The following is a 20,181-nucleotide window of genomic DNA, read 5'->3' as shown; positions in this document are numbered from 1 at the left end:
TGTATTACCCCCGATTCCACTTTGTTCACCAACCTCCTGTGTGGGACCTTATCGAAAGCCTTCTGGAAATCCAAATACACCTCATCCACTGGTTCCCCCTTATCTATTCTACGTTACATCCTCAAAGAACTCCAATAGGCTTGTCAAACATGATTTCCCTTTCGTAAATCCATGTTGACTCTGCCAAATCCTATTATTATTTTCTAAGTGTTCTGTTATCACATCCTTTATAATAGATTCTGGCATTTTCCCTACTACTGTTGTCAGGCTATCGGTCTGTAGTTCCCTGTTTTCTCTCTCCCTCCTGTCTTAAATAGTGGGGTTACATTTGATCCCCTCCAATCTACAGGAACCATTCTAAAATCTATAGAATTTTGGAAGATGACAACCAATGTATCCACTATCTCTATAGCAACCTCTTTCAAAACCCTGGGACGTAGATCATCGGGTCCTTGGGATTTATCGGCTTTCAGCCCCATTAATTTCTCTAGTACTTTTTAATAATACTAATTTCTTTCAGTTCCTCATTCTCGCCAGATCCTTGGTTCTCTAGTATTCCTGGGAGGTTTTTTGTGTCTTCTTCCGTGACACGTGGGGAGCCATTGGAGAAAGAGTTGTGAAGGAGACTGAAAGGAACAAGAGCTGGACAGAGGAAAGAAAGAAAAGAAAAAGCACTTGGCTGGGCCTTGGATTTGGAAGAGTTAAGAGCTGGTGGAGTTAGGAGCTGAGTAAGGTGACCAGTTTAATAGGAGAGCAAAGGGAGGAGAAAGAGTAGAGCTTGGAGGAACAGGAGAGGGGTGGAGAGAAGAGCTCAGGATCTGGAGAAATGGTAGAAATCCAGGGGTGTGGGGGTGGTGAGAGTGAGGTCTGGAGGAAGAAAGAGATGAATAAGTTGAAATGATTGGAAAATTATTTAAGGTCTAGCCAGGAATTTCTGGCCCAAGGTCTTCAAATACAAATGCATTGAATTAATGGAGAAATATATATGCAAGTTCAGTCAAAGCCAAGCAAAATCAATTCTCTGTCCACTAAACTGGTTATCCCATAAGTCTGAGAATTCCCATGAGCTGCCAATTTGTCAAATCCAGGGTAGTCCATGAATCCATGGAATTCCAAAGCTGGACGCAGCTTTGCAATCTCCTAACATTCTTGCAGACCTTGAATTTCAAATATTCATAGTGGAAATCAAAAGAGTCACAGAGGTTAAGTTATTACAGGATAGGCTGAATTTAACCAAAAGGTTCATAATTATCATTCTCATTTGTAGGAACATAATATTCAGACAAGTCTTTGGATTTGACAATTGTATCAATTTTAATCTTATCAATTAGATAGGAAAGACAAATATAATGGACAAGAATTTGCTGTCAAAATAACGGTGAGACTAATGGCATGCTCCGCTATTTATGTGCAAATGCTGCAGCAACTTAAGGCGAGGTGCAGATGTGTGGTTAAGTGCGGATATCCAGTAGTTGCTGTCCGAGATACGCGTTCCACCATTAGCTTTGCAAAAACACCATCTCACTGTCTGCCTCACCATCGAAATGCATTGAACGGCGTTAAGTTGCTGTATTTGCGCGGTAGACCATAGAATCATAGAAAGGTTACAGCACGGAGGAGGCCATTCGGCCCATCGAGTCCATGCCGGCTCTATGTAAGAGCAATCCAGCCAGTCCCACTCCCCTGCCCTATCCCCGTGGCCCTGCAAATTTTTTCCTTTCAAGTACTTGTCCAGTTCCCTTTTGAAGGCCATGATTGAATCTGCCTCCATCACTCCCTCGGGCAGTGCATTCCAGATCCTTAACACTCGCTGTGTAAAAAAGTTTTTCCTCATGTCACCTTTGGTTCTTTTGCCAATCACCTAGAATCTATGTCCTCTGGTTCTTGACCTTCTGCCAATGGGAACAGTTTCTGTCTAGACCCTTCATGATTTTGAATACCTCTATCAAATCTCCTCGCAACCATCTCTATTCCAAAGAGAACAACCCCAGCTTCTCCAGTCTGTCCACGTAACTAAGGCCCTTCATCCCTGGAATCATTCTAGTAAATCTCTTCTGCACCCTCTCTAAGGCTGTCACATCTTTCCTAAAGTGCAGTGCTCAGAACTGTTAATTCTGTCCCTGATTATCATTTCTAAAAGTTTCCCCACCACAGAGGTTAAACTGACCGAACTATAGTTGCTGGGTTTATCCTTATACCTTTTTTGAACAAGGGTGTAACATTTGCAACTCTCCAGTCCTCTGGCCCTTTGTATCTACGGATGTTTGGAAGATTATGGCCAGTACCTCCGCAATTTCCACCCTTACTTCCCTCAGCAACCTCGGATGCATCCCATCCAGACCGGGTGACTTATCTACTTTAAGTACAACTAGCCTTTCAAGTACCTCTTCTTTATCGATTTTTAGCCCATCCAGTATCTCAACTATGTCTTCCTTTACTTAGACTCTGGCAGCAACGTCTTCCTTGGTAAAGACAGATGCAAAGTACTCATTTAGTACCTCAGCCATCCCCTCTGCCTCCATGAGTAGATCTCCTTTGTGGTCCCTAATCGGCCCCATCCCTCCTCTAACTACCCTTTTACTGTTTACATGCCTGCAGAAGACTTTTGGATTCCCTTTTATGTTGGCCACCAGTCTATTCTCATGCTTTCTCTTTGCCCCTCTTATTTCCTTTTTCACTTCCCCTCTGAACTTTCTATATTTTGCCTGGTTCTCACTTATGTTATCAACCTGACATCTGCCATACACCCTTTTTTCCGTTTCATCTTATTCATTATCTCTTTTGTCATCCAGGGAGCTCTAGCTTTAGTTGCACTACCTTTCTGCCTCTGTTATCCTAAAACATTCAACAGATTTGGGGAATACTGCAAAACAGTATTTCTATAATCTGTTTTTCACAAGACCGTTCTCATCCATTTGTAGTCTGTAGTATATTATCTTGATACCATCCGGTACTATCCAATAGCTGCTGTGATTTGGTTTATCATGTGTCTGAAGTGAGCAACAGCTCACCATTGATATTTGGTGGGAGGTACTGAAATGGTATACAAGTAAGAACTAGCCATCTTTATTGGTAGCCCCACCATCAAAGGTGGCAGCCCACAAACTATTCTTATGAACTGTATCATAGGAATCATCGTCATTGTCTAGGGGCTTATCCATAAGAGGATGTGCCACTGCCAGCTTCTTCCAATTGTTAGGGCTCAAGGATCTCACTTGTGTCTCATCATCAGTAAGACCCACGCTGTTAAGGAGCGCTTTTATGTCGTCATCCCATCTTGTCCATGTTGGTTGTGAATGCTCTGGTAGAGTCAGACTTGGGGTGGCTCATGAGGTGACCTTACCAGAGGAATTGGCAATGATTAACCAGCCCGGACATTGGAGGCTGATTAGTCAGGTTGCGTACAGTCACATTTAAGATTTTGTCTTAAGACTTAACCTTTATTGGTGAGCAAAGCGAACGAGAATCAAAACCGCCAATTCGCCTATTCATTACTTTTGTTTGTACCCATGTTTCTAATCCATATTTAAATATTAATATTGTTAATGCGTTGTGGAGCTGTACTTTAAGATTGTGACTTATGTACGACCTCCATATATGGGATAGAGAGTTCATTGGGGAGCCATTGCGGAGTTTGCAACTGTAATGCGCCTACAGCAGTCAGGAAAGCAGTCCCCATTGGAGGAAAGCATGCTACCCAAGTAAATGAATTGTGTTACTGATTCCACTGCCTTGGATAGATTGTGATCTATTATGTAGGTAGCTGGAATTATATTGAGTCCTGGCGATCTTGTTCCAGATGACCTGAAGACCAAGGCAAGGTGCCTCTTGGTGAAAGATTTGTAGGGCTACGGTGAGGGTGTCCACAGTTTCACCCTATGTCGTCGACAAAGTCCAGATCTATATACGTCGTCACAGTCTAGGCTGATCCCACATCCACTTTTTTCTGTTGTTGACTTCATGATGTAGTCAACACCTGGCAAGAATAAGGTTGGGGCGAGAACAGAGCCCTGATGTATTGGCCGGTATAAATGGTTACGGAAACTACCAGTAGAAATCATGGAAATTGGAGAATGCATATTAAATGCATGTCAGCCTAGTTATACCTTGAAAAGCAGTAATAGTTTGTCTCAATATTCTTTTAAAAAAACAGATTTGCTGCTTGTTTTTAAAATACTTAGTGATCAAATAAACATTAAATTAATCGTGGAGATACCTTTTCTGATGGCTCCATGGGTAAATGCTCCATCTAGTTTGAACTGAGGCATAATAACCGGGAAAGTTTCAGATTTGATTGCTGGTCTCTGTTGAGTTAACTACCCTCAGTTGGGGCAGTGACAGGGCACTGCAATTGGCCTTAATGTCCGTGGGCCAAGGAAAGAAAAATCAAGCAGCGTTCCAGTTCCTGATCGCTATCCAGTGCACATGTTATGATGTTAAATGAGGAGCAGGTTGACTGTGTTGCCATCTCCCATGATGGTATTGCCCACTAGCATTGATTCTTTGTGTTCATAAATGGAGAATGGTACTTTAAGCAAGGGACTTTTGAAGAGCCCATAGAACCCCTGAATAAATCAGCATCTTCAGAAAAGGAAAGAAGAAGGAAAATAACATTGATGGTGAAGATAAGTCCTGATGTCCATGTACAACCATTCAGGACATTCATGTCATTGTCATCATGTTAAAAACAGGTGTCTGTAGCCTTGTGATGTCTGGCCGTTTCTAGCTGTTGGGCTACTATGAATTTGTATCTTTGTGAAGGCATCTGAAATCTTAATAGGTTGGGTGTTTAATCAATGCCAAGAACTTGGTAAAATGCGATATTAAAGCCATTCATTCTTTTTCTCAGTATTCTAGTGTTGTACCACATGCTGACCTGGGGACTAGCGATCCTCCTGTGTATTGAAGGTGTGGCCATGCTCTATTATCCATCCATTTCCAGGTTGGTGACTTCAGGAATTGGATGCAATTTGTGCTGTTCTCACTCTTGGCTTTCAGGAAACTGATAGTTTGCAGCAAATTTTTTTTTGATATTGTTTTCTAACACTGATGTACACTCCCCTTCTCGCGCACTCTCTTAGATGACAGTGGTAGAATTTTAACCGTCTATGTTCCTTTTAAATATTGTTAGTAGGAGACGATTCGATGGATGGAGTGCAATCAGCCTAATATGATGCCAACAATATTTAAATAGTTTTGTGAGAATTGTGACCACCAGAACAATATTTTAAAATGAATATAAAATAATCCACAAACTCTGATAGAGCAGGGCTTCCAAATGGCCTTTGTGCCATATTAGGTATTTTTCCCCCTGTTTCTCTGTTGAGGTTGAGCTACCATTAATTTTCCATCACAGTGAAAGGCTCTCCCTCCAGCATTGGTGGTTTAAAAACACACCAGAACCTTATTCCATTTGTCAAGGCCATTCAGCAGCCAGGAAGTTAGGCAGGCAGCCTCTTCCTCCTAGTAATGTAATCGGTTGTTAAAAGAAGCCCAACAACAATCTGACTATATGTGTCTTGCCTTTGTCCCACTTTGTCTCCCCTCTATTTGGTGATCTCAACACAGCTCAATTGAGATAAGAAACTTGCTCTATTGGGTATATAATAGAAGTGAACCTCCCTCCAGCCACGCTGCAGTATGATGCATTGATATACAAATAAGCTGCTCCAATAACACAGCATATTGTGGGCCTAAAGAAATACACTTTTAGTACTGTGTTAGTATGAGTGTCAGCTTGGCTCAGTTAATAGCATGCTTGACCCCTCCCCTCACCCAAACCAGGTCAGGAGGTTGCAGATTCGAGCCCCACAGAAGGACTTGTGTGTGCATTAGGGCTAACATGCCAGTGCAATACTGAGTGGTAATTGGTTGGAGGTAAATTGGTGTGGGAAGAGCTTGTCATCTGAACCATCTTGTGAATTCCTACATTTACAACAGTGACTACCCTTCAAAAGTACTTCATTGGTTGTAAAGTGTTTTGGGACAGCCTGAGGTCGTGAAAGGCGCTATATAAATGCAATTCATTGAATCATAGAATGGCCTCCTTCTGTGCTGTAACCATTCAGCCCATCGAGCCCATGCACTAAGGAGGATTGGAAGATTATGGCCAGCACCTCTGCAATTTCCACCCTTACTTTCCTCAGCAATCTAGGATGCATCCCATCCGGACCGGGTGACTTATCTTTTTTAAGAACAGCTAGCCTTTCTAGTACCACTTCTTTCTTAATGTTTAGCCCATCCAGTATCTCAACTACCTCCTCTATTACTGTGACTTTGGCAGCAACGTCTTCCTTGGTAAAGACAGGTGCAAAGTACTCATTTAGTACCTTAGCCATGCCCTTTGCCTCCATGCGTAGATCTCCTTTTTGGTCCCTAATCGCCCCACCCCTCCTCTTACTACCTGTTTACTATTTATATGCCTATAGAAGACTTTTGGATTCCCTTTTATGTTAGCCCCCAGTCTATTCTCATGCTCTCTTTGCCCCTCTTATTTCCTTTTTCACTTCTCTGTGCTTTCTATATTCAGCCTGGTTCTCACTTGTATTATCAACTTGACATCTGTCATACGCCACCTTTTTCTGCTTCATCTTACTGTCTATCTCTTTCGTCATCCAGGGAGCTCTGGCTTTGGTTGCCCTACCTTTCCCCCTCATGGAAATATACCTAGACTATATCTGAACCATCTCCTCTTTAAAGGCCGGCCGTTGTTCAATTACAGTTTTGCCCGCCAATCTTTGATTCCAATTTACCCGGGCCAGATCCGTTCTCAATCCACTGAAATTGGCCCTCCTCCAATTAAATATTTTTACTCTAGATTGCTCCTTGTCCTTTTCCATAAATAATCTAAACTTTATGATACTATGATCACTGTTCCCTAAACGTTCTCTCACTGACACTTGCTCCACTTGACCCACCTCATTCCCCAGAACCAGATCCAGCAATGCCTCCTTCCTCGTTGAGCCAGAATCATACTGATCAAGAAAGTTCTCCTGAACACACTTAAGAAATTGCTCCCCCTTTTCGCACTTTACACTATTACTATCCCAGTCTATATTAGGATAGTTGAAGTCCCCATAATCACTATTCTATAATTCTTGAACCTCTCTGTAATTTCCCTGCAAATTTGCTCCACCATATCCTTCCCACTTGTTAGTGGCCTATAGAATACACCCAGTAGTATAATGGTTCAAGGACATCTTCTCTCTCCAGCACTGCAATATTCTCCTTAATCAATACTGCCACCCCCACCTCTCTTTTTTTCCTTCCCTATCTTTCCTGAACATCTTGTATTCAAGAATATTTAGTACTCAAACCTGCCCTTTTTTGAGCTAGGTCTCCATTATTTGCACTACATCATATTCCCATGTGGCTATTTGCTCCTGCAGCACAACAACCTTATTTACTATGCTTCGTGCGTTTACACACATGCACTCCATGCCTATCTTAGATCTTCTTGTATTCTCTCTTAGTCCGATCCCACCTAATACTGTACTATTTCCTACTCTAGTGCTATCTGTTTCTCCCAATCCTTTGTGCCCACCTTGTTTCTGCTTTCTAATACTACATCCTGGTGCCCACCCCCCTGCCAAATTAGTTTAACCCTCCCCCACAGCACTAGTGAACCTTCCCGCGAGGACATTGGTCCCAGCTTTGTTGAGGTGCAACCCGTCTGTCTTGAACAGGTCCCTCCTGCCCCAGAACTGGTCCCAATGCCCCAAGAATCTGAAGCCCTCCCTCTTGCACCATGTCTCTAGCCACGCATTGAACTGCCTTATCTTCCAATTAATGTAAATTAAAATGAGCAGAGATGCAAAAATGTTAATATAATCTTGCTCCACTAATGTAAAACTTATGCTTTTGACTTATTTATATATAAAAAAATCTGCATTGGAAACCTTCTCTGTAACACACTATCATTGTAACATGATTTGTATGGCAGCCAAAGATTTACTGTATATTGAATTTCACAGATGCCTAACATAAACTTGACTTCCTTCCAGCTGTGAAAATGGACTAGAACACGCAGTTCCACATTACATCACAACCTACGCACCTCTGTTGCTTGTCCTGCTCATTAATCCCATTCTGTTTGGAAAAACTGCATCAGCAGGTATGGCTTGTACAAGTGCTGTCCAATATTAGTTTGATTTATTTATTCCAGAATTATTACCCAATATTCTTTCCGCATTTTAAAAAGTGTTTCTCAATGCCTCAAGGGGCCATACATATAGAAAGGCCTCAAATTTAATTCCTGGTCTGTGCTCAGTTAGTTGATCTCTGCTGAGGTACAGGTAGCAGCATTACAATTGACCTTAGTGCCCCTGGCTAAGGGAGGGGGAAAGCTGCCATGGTGATTGCTATCCAGTGACTTCTGCTGGAAATGTGTTTGTGTGGATATTGAGCTAGCTGTAATGCTCCCCGTGGTTTGATTTAGTCTGACAACACTCACTGTCAAGACTCTTGCATGAATAATGGCCAAGAGCGGGATGTAATTTTCATCCGTAGAGCCACACTCCAGCAAGAAGTCAGCCTCTTCAGAGACATTGACCTCACTTCTCCCATCATGTATTTACACCGAGGCGTAAACACTATACTATTTACTAGGGCCAAATCGTCCTGGAGAAATAACGGCATGTTGATGGTGTTATTAATGCTCAAATCGGTCAGCAAGTTCAGGGGATGAGTTGCGAATGTCCAGAACGTGCTGGTTGATTTATGCTGCTCCGCTGTTTGCTTCGCACAAACGGCACCTCGCCCTTAGCCTCCCCGTTATTTTTAAGAATTTACTGGATTTGCAGAATGATTACCCACGAATAGTAGAATTAACATTCCTTTTAAATGAGCTATCCTGTACATATTCCAGCCATAGAAACATAGAAAATAGGAGCAAGAGTAGGCCATTTGGCCCTTTGGGCCTGCTCCGCCATTCAAAATGATCATGATTGTCTGACTCAGTACCCTGTTCCCGCTTTTTCCCCATATCCCTTGATCCCTTTAGCATTAAGAAATATATCTATCTCCTTCTTGAATACATCTAATGACTTGGCCTCCACTGCCTTCTGTGGTAGAGAATTCCACAGGTTCACCAACCTCTGTGTGAAGAAATTTCTCCTCATCTCAGTTCTAAATGGCGTACCCCGTATCCTGAGACTGTGACACCTGGTTGTGGACTCCCCAGCCATCGGGAACATCCTCCCTGTCCAGTCTGTCTAGTCCTGTGAGAGTTCTGGGTAGTTTATTCCGTCTTAGAGTTCACAGCCTGAGCTTTACTGTCACTGTAGTGTTTCACTAAACCATAACAGGTGAATTTTTTCTACTGCATCCACTTGAAGTTAGAAAAATAGCTATACAATTATAGATTTTGTGTGTCCAAGCTTTGATTGTATCCAGAAGAGCATTTTGAGCTGTTGTGCTTTTTTTTTAATTGAGAAGCCTAGATGAAGAGCTAAGTTCTAGGATGCAGGTCACCAACGAGTAGAAAGAGTAGAAGAAAAATCCAAGCAGTTGTAATTAGATGACAACAAGCTTGGGTTTTAAATGCTTGTAGATTGTGCAAGGAAGGGCAGGCTGAGGAAGCTAAGAGGTTTTACAGTTCTGAGATCTCGGGGAGAGAAGGAGTTGGACTAGGGGACTATGTGCAATGAGTCTTAATTTTAACACGATGAGAATGTGGGGAGAAATTAGAATGGTGTATTTAAAGCATAGGAGGAAGAACAACAATATTGGTAAAATACAAGAAGTTGAGGCAGAGCTCAAGAGAGAGAGACAGACAGACAGATAGACAGAGAGATCGGAGGCTAGTGAGAGAAAATCAAATGACCAGCATTTTCCTGTCTCTGAGTGTGAGAGATTTTAGAAGAGTCTCCTCGGATAGATTGAAGTACTGGTAATTACAGATTTATCTCTGGTGGTGGGAGCAATCCAAGGTAGAGTATCACAGAAGGAGCATATTGCACGGTGTATAGTGTATTGGGTAATGTATTGGTCCCAATATGTCCATTTAAAAAAAAACATCGAGTCTGACTCCATTTTTAAGTGATCTTTTCATATTGAGTAGGCATTGCCTTCTAGCAATCTGATTGGTGTGTAAGAAACATGTGACCCATGACTCCACCACTCTCGCAATTTCATGGATGAGTGAGATTAATTTAATGCATGATGCATCATGTGAGATCCACTCGTGCACTAGAGAAACCTCGTGACAACATTGTGTTGTTTGTAACATTTTCTAGGCTGCTCCGTTTTGATCACAGCTTTAACTCGCTGCCAGCCATTCTTTCAGTTTGTATATTAATAGAATTATCATCAATTACAATATTCAAAAATAGTGTTTCATTCAAACTGTGTGAAACTTCCATCTGATTGTACCAGAATTTAGATTTTTAAGTATATAGTAGCACTGTATTCATCTTAGCATTCGGTTCAAAGGAAATATTTTTATTTTTCAGTTGCTTCACTGTTGAAGGGAAGACAAGGCATATACACAGAAAATGAAAGGCGTTTGGGGACTGCGATTAAATTAAGGTTTTTCAAGATTCTGCTTGTGTTTATTATTTGGTAAGGCACAGTAATATATTTATGGGAATTGCTATTTACCATTTGAACTTGCTGAGATGAAATTACCTGTTCCTTTTGTCCAAAATTGCCATAATGACAGGGTGTGGTGTTATACAGTGCTGTCATCAACCAAAACTGAATAGGAACATAAGAACATAGGAACAGGAGTAGGCCATTCAGCCCCTCGATCCTGCTCCACCATTCAATGAGAGCATGGCTGATCTGTATCTTAACTCCATTTAAACTCCATTTGGCTCCACATCCCTCAGTAGCTTTAACCTAACAGAAATCTATCAATCTCAGTTTTGAAATTTTCAGTTGACCTATATAGATCACATAAAGCAGGAGTTCACTGTAAAGGTTCTACTGATTGTGATTTAATTACAGATTTGAGGGACTTGTAGCAACTAAATCTTGCACAGTGAGAGCAATGGTCTTTACAGTGGTGCTGAGGCATGATTGTCATTGCATCACCTCTCCGTGTGCTGGGCCGGCATGTTATTAAATATAAGTTTGATTTTTTCTGAATTGTGAGGGAACAATGGAATATTATTGTTGCAATATTCTATGCTACACATGAGGACAATAGATTACAGGCTGCCTTTCATTGGACCGCAGTACTGCAACTATGAATTCATGAGACACCAGACATCACTGTTGCATTGACTTGTATGTTGCACTTATATGAGCGTGTGTGTGCTCTTTTTCTAAAAAAAATCTGGGCTAGTACTCCAGTGGGAGAGTGCTGTCCTTTGGATGGGACGCTAAACCAATCTGTTCCAATGGTTTAGTGGACATTATAGATCCCATGGCACAGCGATCTAGCCAAACTGCCTCCTTCCACCAATATTGTCAAAAACAAATTAACTGGCCCTCCACCTCATTGGTGCTTGTGGGATCCTGCTGTGAGCAAAATGGCGACCATGGTCGAAAGCATCAGTCACTGCACTTCAAAGTAATTTATTATATGTTATTTCTGAGAGACTTAATGAGGCACCGTGTAAATGCAAGTTCTTGCTTTTTTTCTTTCTTTCTTTTCTTCCATTGCCATGTTTCTCAAATTATAGGGATATCTTTCCCTTTTTACAGCTGGCTCCCAAATATCATCAATGAGAGTCTTTTATTCTACCTTGAACTGCAGCCAGATATGAACAGAGACCTGATGAAGAATGTCAAGAATGCGGCTCTGATCACTTGGTTTACAATGGTAAAGTCTGATTACACAGATTGCTCTGGTATCCAAGAACTGAAACATTCCTTAATGGAGCAAGTAAACTAAATAAGTATAAAAGACTAGAAGTAACGTCAGTGGACATTTTGCTGTAGGTTTTATTTTAGTAGTTTATTGTATTTTTCCATTAGAGCTTGTCAAAGCATTGGGAATCTGCTCTGCTAATTACATGACCTTGTACATGAAAACAATCATGGACATTAAGTGGAATATAAAACAGTTCATCCTCCTTTTATCGGGAGGAGAGGGTGAACTGAATGTCTTCGAAGTTTGGTTTAACATGCTTGTCCAGAAAAAAAGAAACTTCCAACAGCAACTTGCATTTATATAGCACCTTTAACATATTAAAACGTCCCAAGCAGCTTCATAGGAGCAGTATCCGACAAAAATTAGCACCGAGCCAAAGAAGGAGTTATTAGGACTGGCAAGAGGTAGGTTTTAAGGAGTGTCTTAAAGGAGGAGAGAGAGATGGAGAGGCAGAGAGGTTTAGGGAAGGAATTACAGAGTTTGGGGCCCTAGATGGCTGAAGGCACGGCCGCCAACAGTGGGGCGAAGGAAGTGGGGGATGCACAAGAGGCCAGAAATGGAGGAACGCAGAGATCTCGAAGGGTTGTAGGGCTGGAAGAGGTTACAGAGATAGGGAGGGGACAGGCCATGGAGGGATTTGAACACAAGGATGAGAATTTTAAATTCGAGGCATTAGTGGATCGGGAGCCAATTTAGGTCAGCGAGCACAGGGGTGAGGGGTGATGGGTGAACGGGACTTGGTGTGAGTTAGGATAGGGGCAGCAGAGTTTTGGATGAGCTCAAGTTTATGGAGGGTGGAAGATGGGAGACTTTTTTCACCCCATTTCTCCCCCCAGCCCCACCCCGAACCCAATGCTTCTCCCCTTACCCCTGCTGTCTTGAAGGTGGTTATAAATGCTGGGAGTTGCACTGGCAGTACCTGCCCCAGTACCTCACCTAAGTGTGAATCTGGACTGACTTTTCAACAGTAAGGAACATTAAAGATGTGCTCAATCCTGTCCCTTAACAAGTTTTTAACTTTCAGATACCAATGAACCAGCATTTTCTAATTTTATTTTTTGCCTGATCTTTTCATGGTGATTGCTTCCATCAGGGGGGAGGGGAAGCAGGTGGAGCGAGCCAGTCACCTACCCAATGGAAGAGGTCGGAGGCCCAACCCCATTTTCATGGTTGGGCCTCATTAGGAATCTGATTTGAGGTTATGGAAAACCCATCGGCTCCATCGCAGAGCTCAGCTTTCCAGATAAGTTAAGGGAAGGGGAGGCAATCGCGGGGGAGGGCTGCGCCTTTTTTTTAAAGATACCTGCAGTGCTCCCTTTAAGGACCATCGGTAAGGCCACTCACTGCCAAGTGCCAATGGGCACAGCATGTACGCTCCACCCATTGCTGCCTTAAAACTGCATCAGGGTCCTATTGACATCATGGGACCCCCGATTTGAATGGGCTAATGAGGCTCCTGCTTGTTTTTAGCGGGCGTCTGGGTCGACCATTTTAAGGTCACCGCCAAAATAGCAGAGTCCAGAACTTCAGCAGGAATAGGGCTTCAGCAGTAAGTGCTGCACTGCCATATTCATCCCACTTAGTGGGGGGTGGGGGAAGAATGAAAATCGGCCTCTATATGTTTATTGCACATTAACTTTAACAAGCAAACACTATGATTCATCAGAGCAAATACAGGCCGTATTAAAAATGTGATACTTTGTGAGTACAGACTAATTATCCTGTCACAAATTCATAATTTATACTCATTTTTGAAAAGCTGAGTATAGGATGTAGTAAATCAAATACAATGCAAGAGATCAGTAATTACAGCGTAAGTGGCTCAAGTTATGAGTGTCTACATGTGGATAGATGGTGAAGTATACCATAGGTCTGTTGAGTTAGTTGAAGGCATTTTTGCCAAGTACAACCAACATAATTACTGATATTACTACTCAGCACCGAACAATATCACGCTACATACAATATATATAATTTTATTTTTATATATATATATATAAACTATGATGAAGCTAAAGGCAAAGATTTTTTATGACACTGTGTTACCAATAAGAAATGGCAAAACTTAGAAAACATGGTGGTCTTGAAGGGAGAAGTAATTTCCCTTCCCACACATGACAAGGTCTTATCTTTTTAATTAGAAAACCCCACATATTGTTAGGGGAGGAATGTCCTTCATTTGATCTGTGGTTTGTGCTGAGATCGCTGATCTCAAACCAGGTGATGCTTGGGGTATGATACCTGGGATGAGCGCCTCTGGGCTAGGGAGAGGAAAAATCAGCCAATGTTTCTTGCGTACATGGATATTGGGTGAAGACAGTATCTGGGTCTACTGGGATGTTGTCTATGATTGAAAAGCATGTTGACCCTCACATTATAGGTTCACACATGGGAGGGGAAATGACCACTTGTCAATGTACTGAAAGGTCGCTGGTACCCATGGCAATGTACTGAAAGGTCGCTGGTACCCATGGCAATGTACTGAAAGGTCACTGGTACCCATGGCAATGTACTGAAAGGTTGCTGGTACCCATGGCAATGTACTGAAAGGTTGCTGGTACCCATGGCAATGTACTGAAAGGTCGCTGGTACCCATGGCAATGTACTGAAAGGTTGCTGGCACCCATGGCAATGTACTGAAAGGTCGCTGGTACCCATGGCAATGTACTGAAAGGTCGCTGGTACCCATGGCAATATACTGAAAGGTCGCTGGTACCCATGGCAATGTACTGAAAGGTTGCTGGCACCCATGGAACTATATCTTGGCAAGAATTAGCCTCTATCACAAAAATAACCACAGGTCTAGTGAATCAGGGGCTCAGTATGAATCAGCCAGTGACAGACACACAAAACAATACATTTTGTATTTTTGACAACTGTCCTTTTGTGGTGACTTCATTTCCTGGTGTATGTGTTTGCCCCACTTGAGCCTCTGTGCCCCTCTAAATCTGGACTAGTGAATATGCAGTCTTACTATCTACAGATAGAAGGCACTAAGAAACCAGTAAAATGATTCCCTCCATATATGTGAATGTAAGGCCAATTAGTTATACAGCATCCTGCCTAAGGTATAGGAGGGGAATTGAGAATAGGCGGGAACTGAGGTTTGGCAGGCTGAGTGAAAGACTTGCCCATAAATTAACTTGCATACCCTCAGTTCACTGTTGCAGCACAGTAAGAGACTATATTGTTTAGCTACAATAATATATAAATAGAACAGCATAATGAATGGTATGAAAAATGCAATATGTGAAAATCCAAGCTGTTTTCTGCACCATTTGCTTGCTAGCTAATCTTCACATCATTTATTATCCTGCAGTATACTAACTCATGTTAATTTCTTGTAATAAAACCATTTTTTAAAAATTGAAAATTTTGTGCAAGAAAATCTAACATCTAAAATGTTGGGCTTTTTTAAAAAAAAGTCTTGCAGAAAATACATAGAAAAGGTGAGAGGGGTCAGTACCTAAGCATAATTCAGATACAGTATCTAGGATCTGCTGCCTCAGGGAAATCACTATCTTTTCACAGAAATTGCCCTCTCCTGCACTGTTGTTCTACATTGCAGGTGATGCACTTATGTACACCAGCCACTAGGGAGTGCACTTGAGCCGTTGTTAGCTGCATTCATGAATGAGGCTAACAGGAAGTTAGCTACAGCTTGCTGAAGTACCAGCTTTTCCTAGTGAATGATGGGATGGTGTAGAATTTCTGCAGGTGCTCCCAGATCTGCTCCCATAATTTCGGTGGAGGATCAGAGGAAAGCCTGGAGAAGCGGCTTAAATGACGGTTCACGCTGTTTCTCCAGAATATCCACTGATCTTCCCTTGAAGTTACGGCGGACATTAGGGAGAACCCCCTCGGAAATTACTGGCATATATCTCCAGAAAGGGATTTTCTGCATATTTCTCCCCGGACGATGTTAGAGATGGGAAATGCGTATGTTAATTTACATTATTTGAAGGGAAAACGTAAAGAAACTATCATAGGAACATAGGAACAGGAATAGGCCATTTAGCCCATCAAGCCTGTTTTGCCATTCAGTTAGATCCTGGCTGATCTGTATCTTAACTTAATCTACCCGCCTTGGTTCCGTAACCCTTAATACCCTTGCCTAACAAAAGTATATCAATCTCGTTTTGATTATTTTTCAATTGACTTAGTCTCAGCAGCTTTTTGGGGGAGGATTTCATGGGTGAATTTCCTCATGGAGATTTGCACCGCTGTCAACGCCAATGAAAAATGATTTCTGTCCACCAGTGGCCAGGAGAGGTATTTACATGATGGCTTCCTGTATCCGCTCATTTGCATATCCATTGGAGTAGTGATTGGTGTAAATCCTGTATAAAACGGGTGCGTTCTGCTGGAGTGTATGGAAAATAGAGTACATACCCTAAAAAGACAGTTCTGGCTGAACACTTTAGCAGCAAACTGGGGGACAACCAGGTAAAGAAGGATCAGTGTTTTGTTAATGTGTGCAGTAGCATAGTGGTTACGTTACTGGACTAGTAATCCAGAGGCCTGGACTAATATTCTGGAGTCACGAGTTCAAATCCTGCCATGGCAGCTGGGGAATTTAAATTCAATTAATTAAATAAAAATCTGGAATATAAAAAAACTAGTATCAGTAATGGTGGCCATGAAACTACCAGATTGTTGTAAAAACCCATCTGGTTCACTAATGCCCTTTAGGGAAGGAAACCTGCTGGCCTGGCCTATATGTGACTCCAGACCTGTAGCAATGTGGTTGATTCTTAATGGCCTAGCAAGCCAAATTCAAGAAGGCGGCTCACCACCACCTTATCAAGGGCAATTAGGGATGGGTAATAAATGCTGGCCCTGCCAGTGACGCCCACATCCCATAAATGAATTTTAAAAAAACTTGACCCTCCGTTAATTTCACTGCATGTCTCACCGTATTCCTTTAACTTTTCCAAATGTCTACAGCAGGAACCGCTGGAACAAACAGCCAAACAAGGCAGTAGGGCAAGGCGGCCAGGCACAGAAGAACAACACTGAATTTTACAGACTTGGACCTCTGAGCCATCCTGGAGGAATGAGAGCTCATGGGATACAGACTGCCATGTCTTTGTATCGGCAAACCTTCCAGGAATCTCGCTTGTATGGGGCAGCACTGGCACTGAGTCCTGGGACTGCAGACCAGTGCCACAAGAAGTTCAATGGCCTCAGCAGGGCATAGAAACATTAGGAACAAGAGCAGGCCATTCAGCCCCTCGAGCCGCCTCTGCAATTCATTTAGATCATGGCTGATCTGCATCTCAACTCCATTTACCTGCCTTTTGCTTCATGTTCAGGCAAAATAACACACTGGACAATCTCATTTTCCAACCCTGAGCACCAGCAAACTCTTCACCCGCTTAAAGAAACACTTGTAGAACTAACCCTTCACAAAGCAATCTGGTTCAGGGGGTCTCAAACTCAGGATTTTGCATTATGGCTACAGAGCAGGCCTAATAGCAATTAATTACATGTATAACCCTAAAACACCTTCCTCAATTTAAACAGGCTGATACCAACATATCTCTTTCTTCAGTTCGCCCATGTGACTTGGCACACATTCTTCAACTGCTAGCGTTCCCCTGATTCAATCTTGCAGGAGAAATTGGAAAACAATGCCTGTGAGAGGCAGACCACCAGAGGGGGAATCCCCACTTTAAAACAAATAATGCTTTTCAAGGAGAAAGCCATGGGGAGGCGCTCTGCTCTTGCCGTGGGAGATGGCGAGGTCGGCAGCATATTGCCAATACCAGCTTACCTGCACTGTTGCCCTGGCATCCTTGTGTAGCAGCACACAGACAGAAGCTTTCACCACCTTTCCCGTCTCTTTAATCCCGATGGGGTAATGCTCGTCCACTCATAGCTTTTACCTCCTTTCCTGCAGATTCACCACAGCAACAGGAGGAGGAGGAGGAAGAGCAGCACAGACACAACTACCTCCTTGTCAACTATGATAATGATGGGAAGGAGGATGACGAGGAGGAGAAGGATGATGAAAGGGAAGGCAGATTGAAGCCCACCCATAAGTTGTTGCACAGAACTCCTGGCCCACATTCCTCTGGCCTAACCCCCTCGACCTCGCTCCCTGCGTCACTTGCTTCTTCACTGCCAGGCATTAGTGAGGATGCGTCACTGGGTGGTTCACAAAGCACGAAGGAGTCAGAGGAGTGGGTGAGGATGTGCCACCTTCCCAGTGGAGGCTGAGGAGAAGGCTGCCTATGGTTTTGGAGTCATGCGATCCAGAACTCCTGGGTACTCGCCTGAAAAGAAGGATATTTGAGAAACATCATAATCTACGTGCAGACTCTGTGGTCAGTGGCCAAGGATGTGCGGCAACTGACGGGCGTGGCTCTTGAGTCTAAGGCTCTCGTTATGCAGCGACATCAGGGAAGCTTGTTCTCCATTGCAGACACCAACAGAATGTGTGGCCACTTCATTGGAATCGGCAGCAGACCCCCCCCAGCTAAGCGGCCAGGGGCCAGTCGGTGCCTCCACCTCTACGGAAGTACAGGCTCCAGTTCTGGTGGTGACAGGGGATAGAATAGAAAGCACTCAGAACACGATGGCCATGATGCATGCTGCTGTCTCTTGGGGCTTTCAGGATCTGGTAGCTGCTATTAGATCAGCCATCCTGCTGACCAGTGGGGACACAGATCCATGGCCCAGTGGGATGGGGCGATGGCTAGACTCCATCTGCCTGATAACTGCCATCTCTCAGGACAGCAGCACATGCCAGGCCTCCAGCCTCCACCCTTAGAACACCACGCCAGTGAAATGTTGGAGGTTGCCCAGGAACAAGCTCCAGATATGCAGCCGGCAGTGGCTTTCTCTTGGAACAAGCTGATGATGAGAGCTCCCATGTCCTATTTTGTAGAGACTGAACAGCTAACCACCTCTCGTGATGCTGGCCCTCAGGTTGCACCAAGGAGAAAAACTAGAATAGGTGAAAGAAAGGCTTGTGTAGCCACCCAGTGGGAGCACAGGTTAGGAAAAAGTAGTTTGGCTTGGACTTCATTGCAATAAAATAAAATATGCACTGACATCACACTTTGTTATTCATGGAGGTTAGAGTCATACAGGAAAGGGTGCATTTATTTGGTGCTGATTTATTTACTGAGGTGCTCATTATTAGCTCAGTCATGTCGGGGCTAAGAGGGCTGATGTGTTGTCATGTTGTAGAATGAGTCCTTGATTGAGGGAATGTCCCTTTTATTTGAAAGTGGGAGAGAAAGAGGTACGGCTCTGTTGTCAGTGATGAGATGTGGCCCTTGCAGCAGTCACTGAGGAGTCCTCTGTGTCAGGTCACTTTGTTCTAGCTGCAGTGAAGCTAGGGCCTTCTCGCCAGCAATGTCAAACTCCAGGCCTCTATGAATGGTGAAGTTGTGAAGGGCACAGCTGGTTACAACAATTCATAGCACATGATCTGGAGCATATTTCAGAGCTCCTCCCAACCTGTCTGGGCAGTGAAAGCATACCTTTAAGACTACGATGGTCCTCTTGATGACCAATCTAGTAGAGGTACGTGTCTCTTTGTAACGCTCTGCTGTTGCTGTTCAGACCACTCTTTGTGGCGTTATTATCCATGGGAACAGGGGGCAGGCTTTGTCACCCAGAACCCATCCATTAACCTTATTTTCTTCTCTAAAGAGGTCAGGAAGGACTGAATTTCATAGGATGAGCGCATTGTGACAACCTCCAGTATATCGGGTTTGCATGTCGTCACACTAAATCTGCACATTGAAGGAATCAAAGCTCTTTGTGTGAAGAGGGTGTTCTGTGGGAGCGCGCAAAGCAATGTGGGTGCTATAGATTGCACCCTGTACCTTGGGAAAGGCAGCAACCCCAGAAAACTGGATGACTATCTCACTGCAGCCTTGCTGTGATGCCAAAGGTGATCAATTCATTAGCTCTCCTGTAAAGTGCATCAATGACCTGATGAATGCATGCCCGTACTGCAGCCTGGCTGATATTACAGAGATTGCTCGTGGCTGCCTTAAATGAGCTAGTGCCATAAATGTTAAGTGCAGTGGTCACCTTCATAGCCAGAGAGAGAGAGCAGTGCGGGCAGAAGGCTGCGGCTGTAGCTCCTCCTGCAGTAGCTGGCAGGGCTGCCCAATTGGTGAAGCACACTCATGCACATCTCCTCACTAAGGTCCACATATGACCTGTGTCACCTATATATTCTAGGGGGTAGAGGTAATATCTGGTGGGGTCTGTCCTCCCTAAATGCTGCCTTTGCTCCTCTTCCTCCTCCCCCATGATGTCATATAAGGGTATGTGCACAGGGAATGCCATACCTGCTCCTGAGCTGCTCTCACTACGGGTGGGAATGGGCCAAAAATCTG

General features: G+C 43.4%; 1 protein-coding gene across 2 annotated transcripts in view; it reads left to right on the top strand.

The window, feature by feature from the left end:
* Positions 1 to 20,181, top strand: part of gpr143 (G protein-coupled receptor 143) — a 244,293-nt gene that overhangs the window by 16,187 nt on the left and 207,925 nt on the right. For both annotated transcript variants that reach the window (XM_067985870.1, XM_067985869.1), the window contains exons 4-7: positions 4,850 to 4,942; positions 8,004 to 8,113; positions 10,452 to 10,560; positions 11,650 to 11,767. In XM_067985870.1, coding sequence (XP_067841971.1) covers positions 4,850 to 4,942; positions 8,004 to 8,113; positions 10,452 to 10,560; positions 11,650 to 11,767 — 430 coding nt within the window. The remainder of the gene's footprint in view (positions 1 to 4,849; positions 4,943 to 8,003; positions 8,114 to 10,451; positions 10,561 to 11,649; positions 11,768 to 20,181) is intronic.

The sequence above is a fragment of the Heptranchias perlo genome, chromosome 6 (assembly GCF_035084215.1).
Source record: "Heptranchias perlo isolate sHepPer1 chromosome 6, sHepPer1.hap1, whole genome shotgun sequence".
Lineage (NCBI taxonomy): Eukaryota > Metazoa > Chordata > Chondrichthyes > Hexanchiformes > Hexanchidae > Heptranchias > Heptranchias perlo.
Note: the sequence above shows the minus strand (reverse complement) of the source record. Positions and strands in the feature narration are given on the sequence as shown.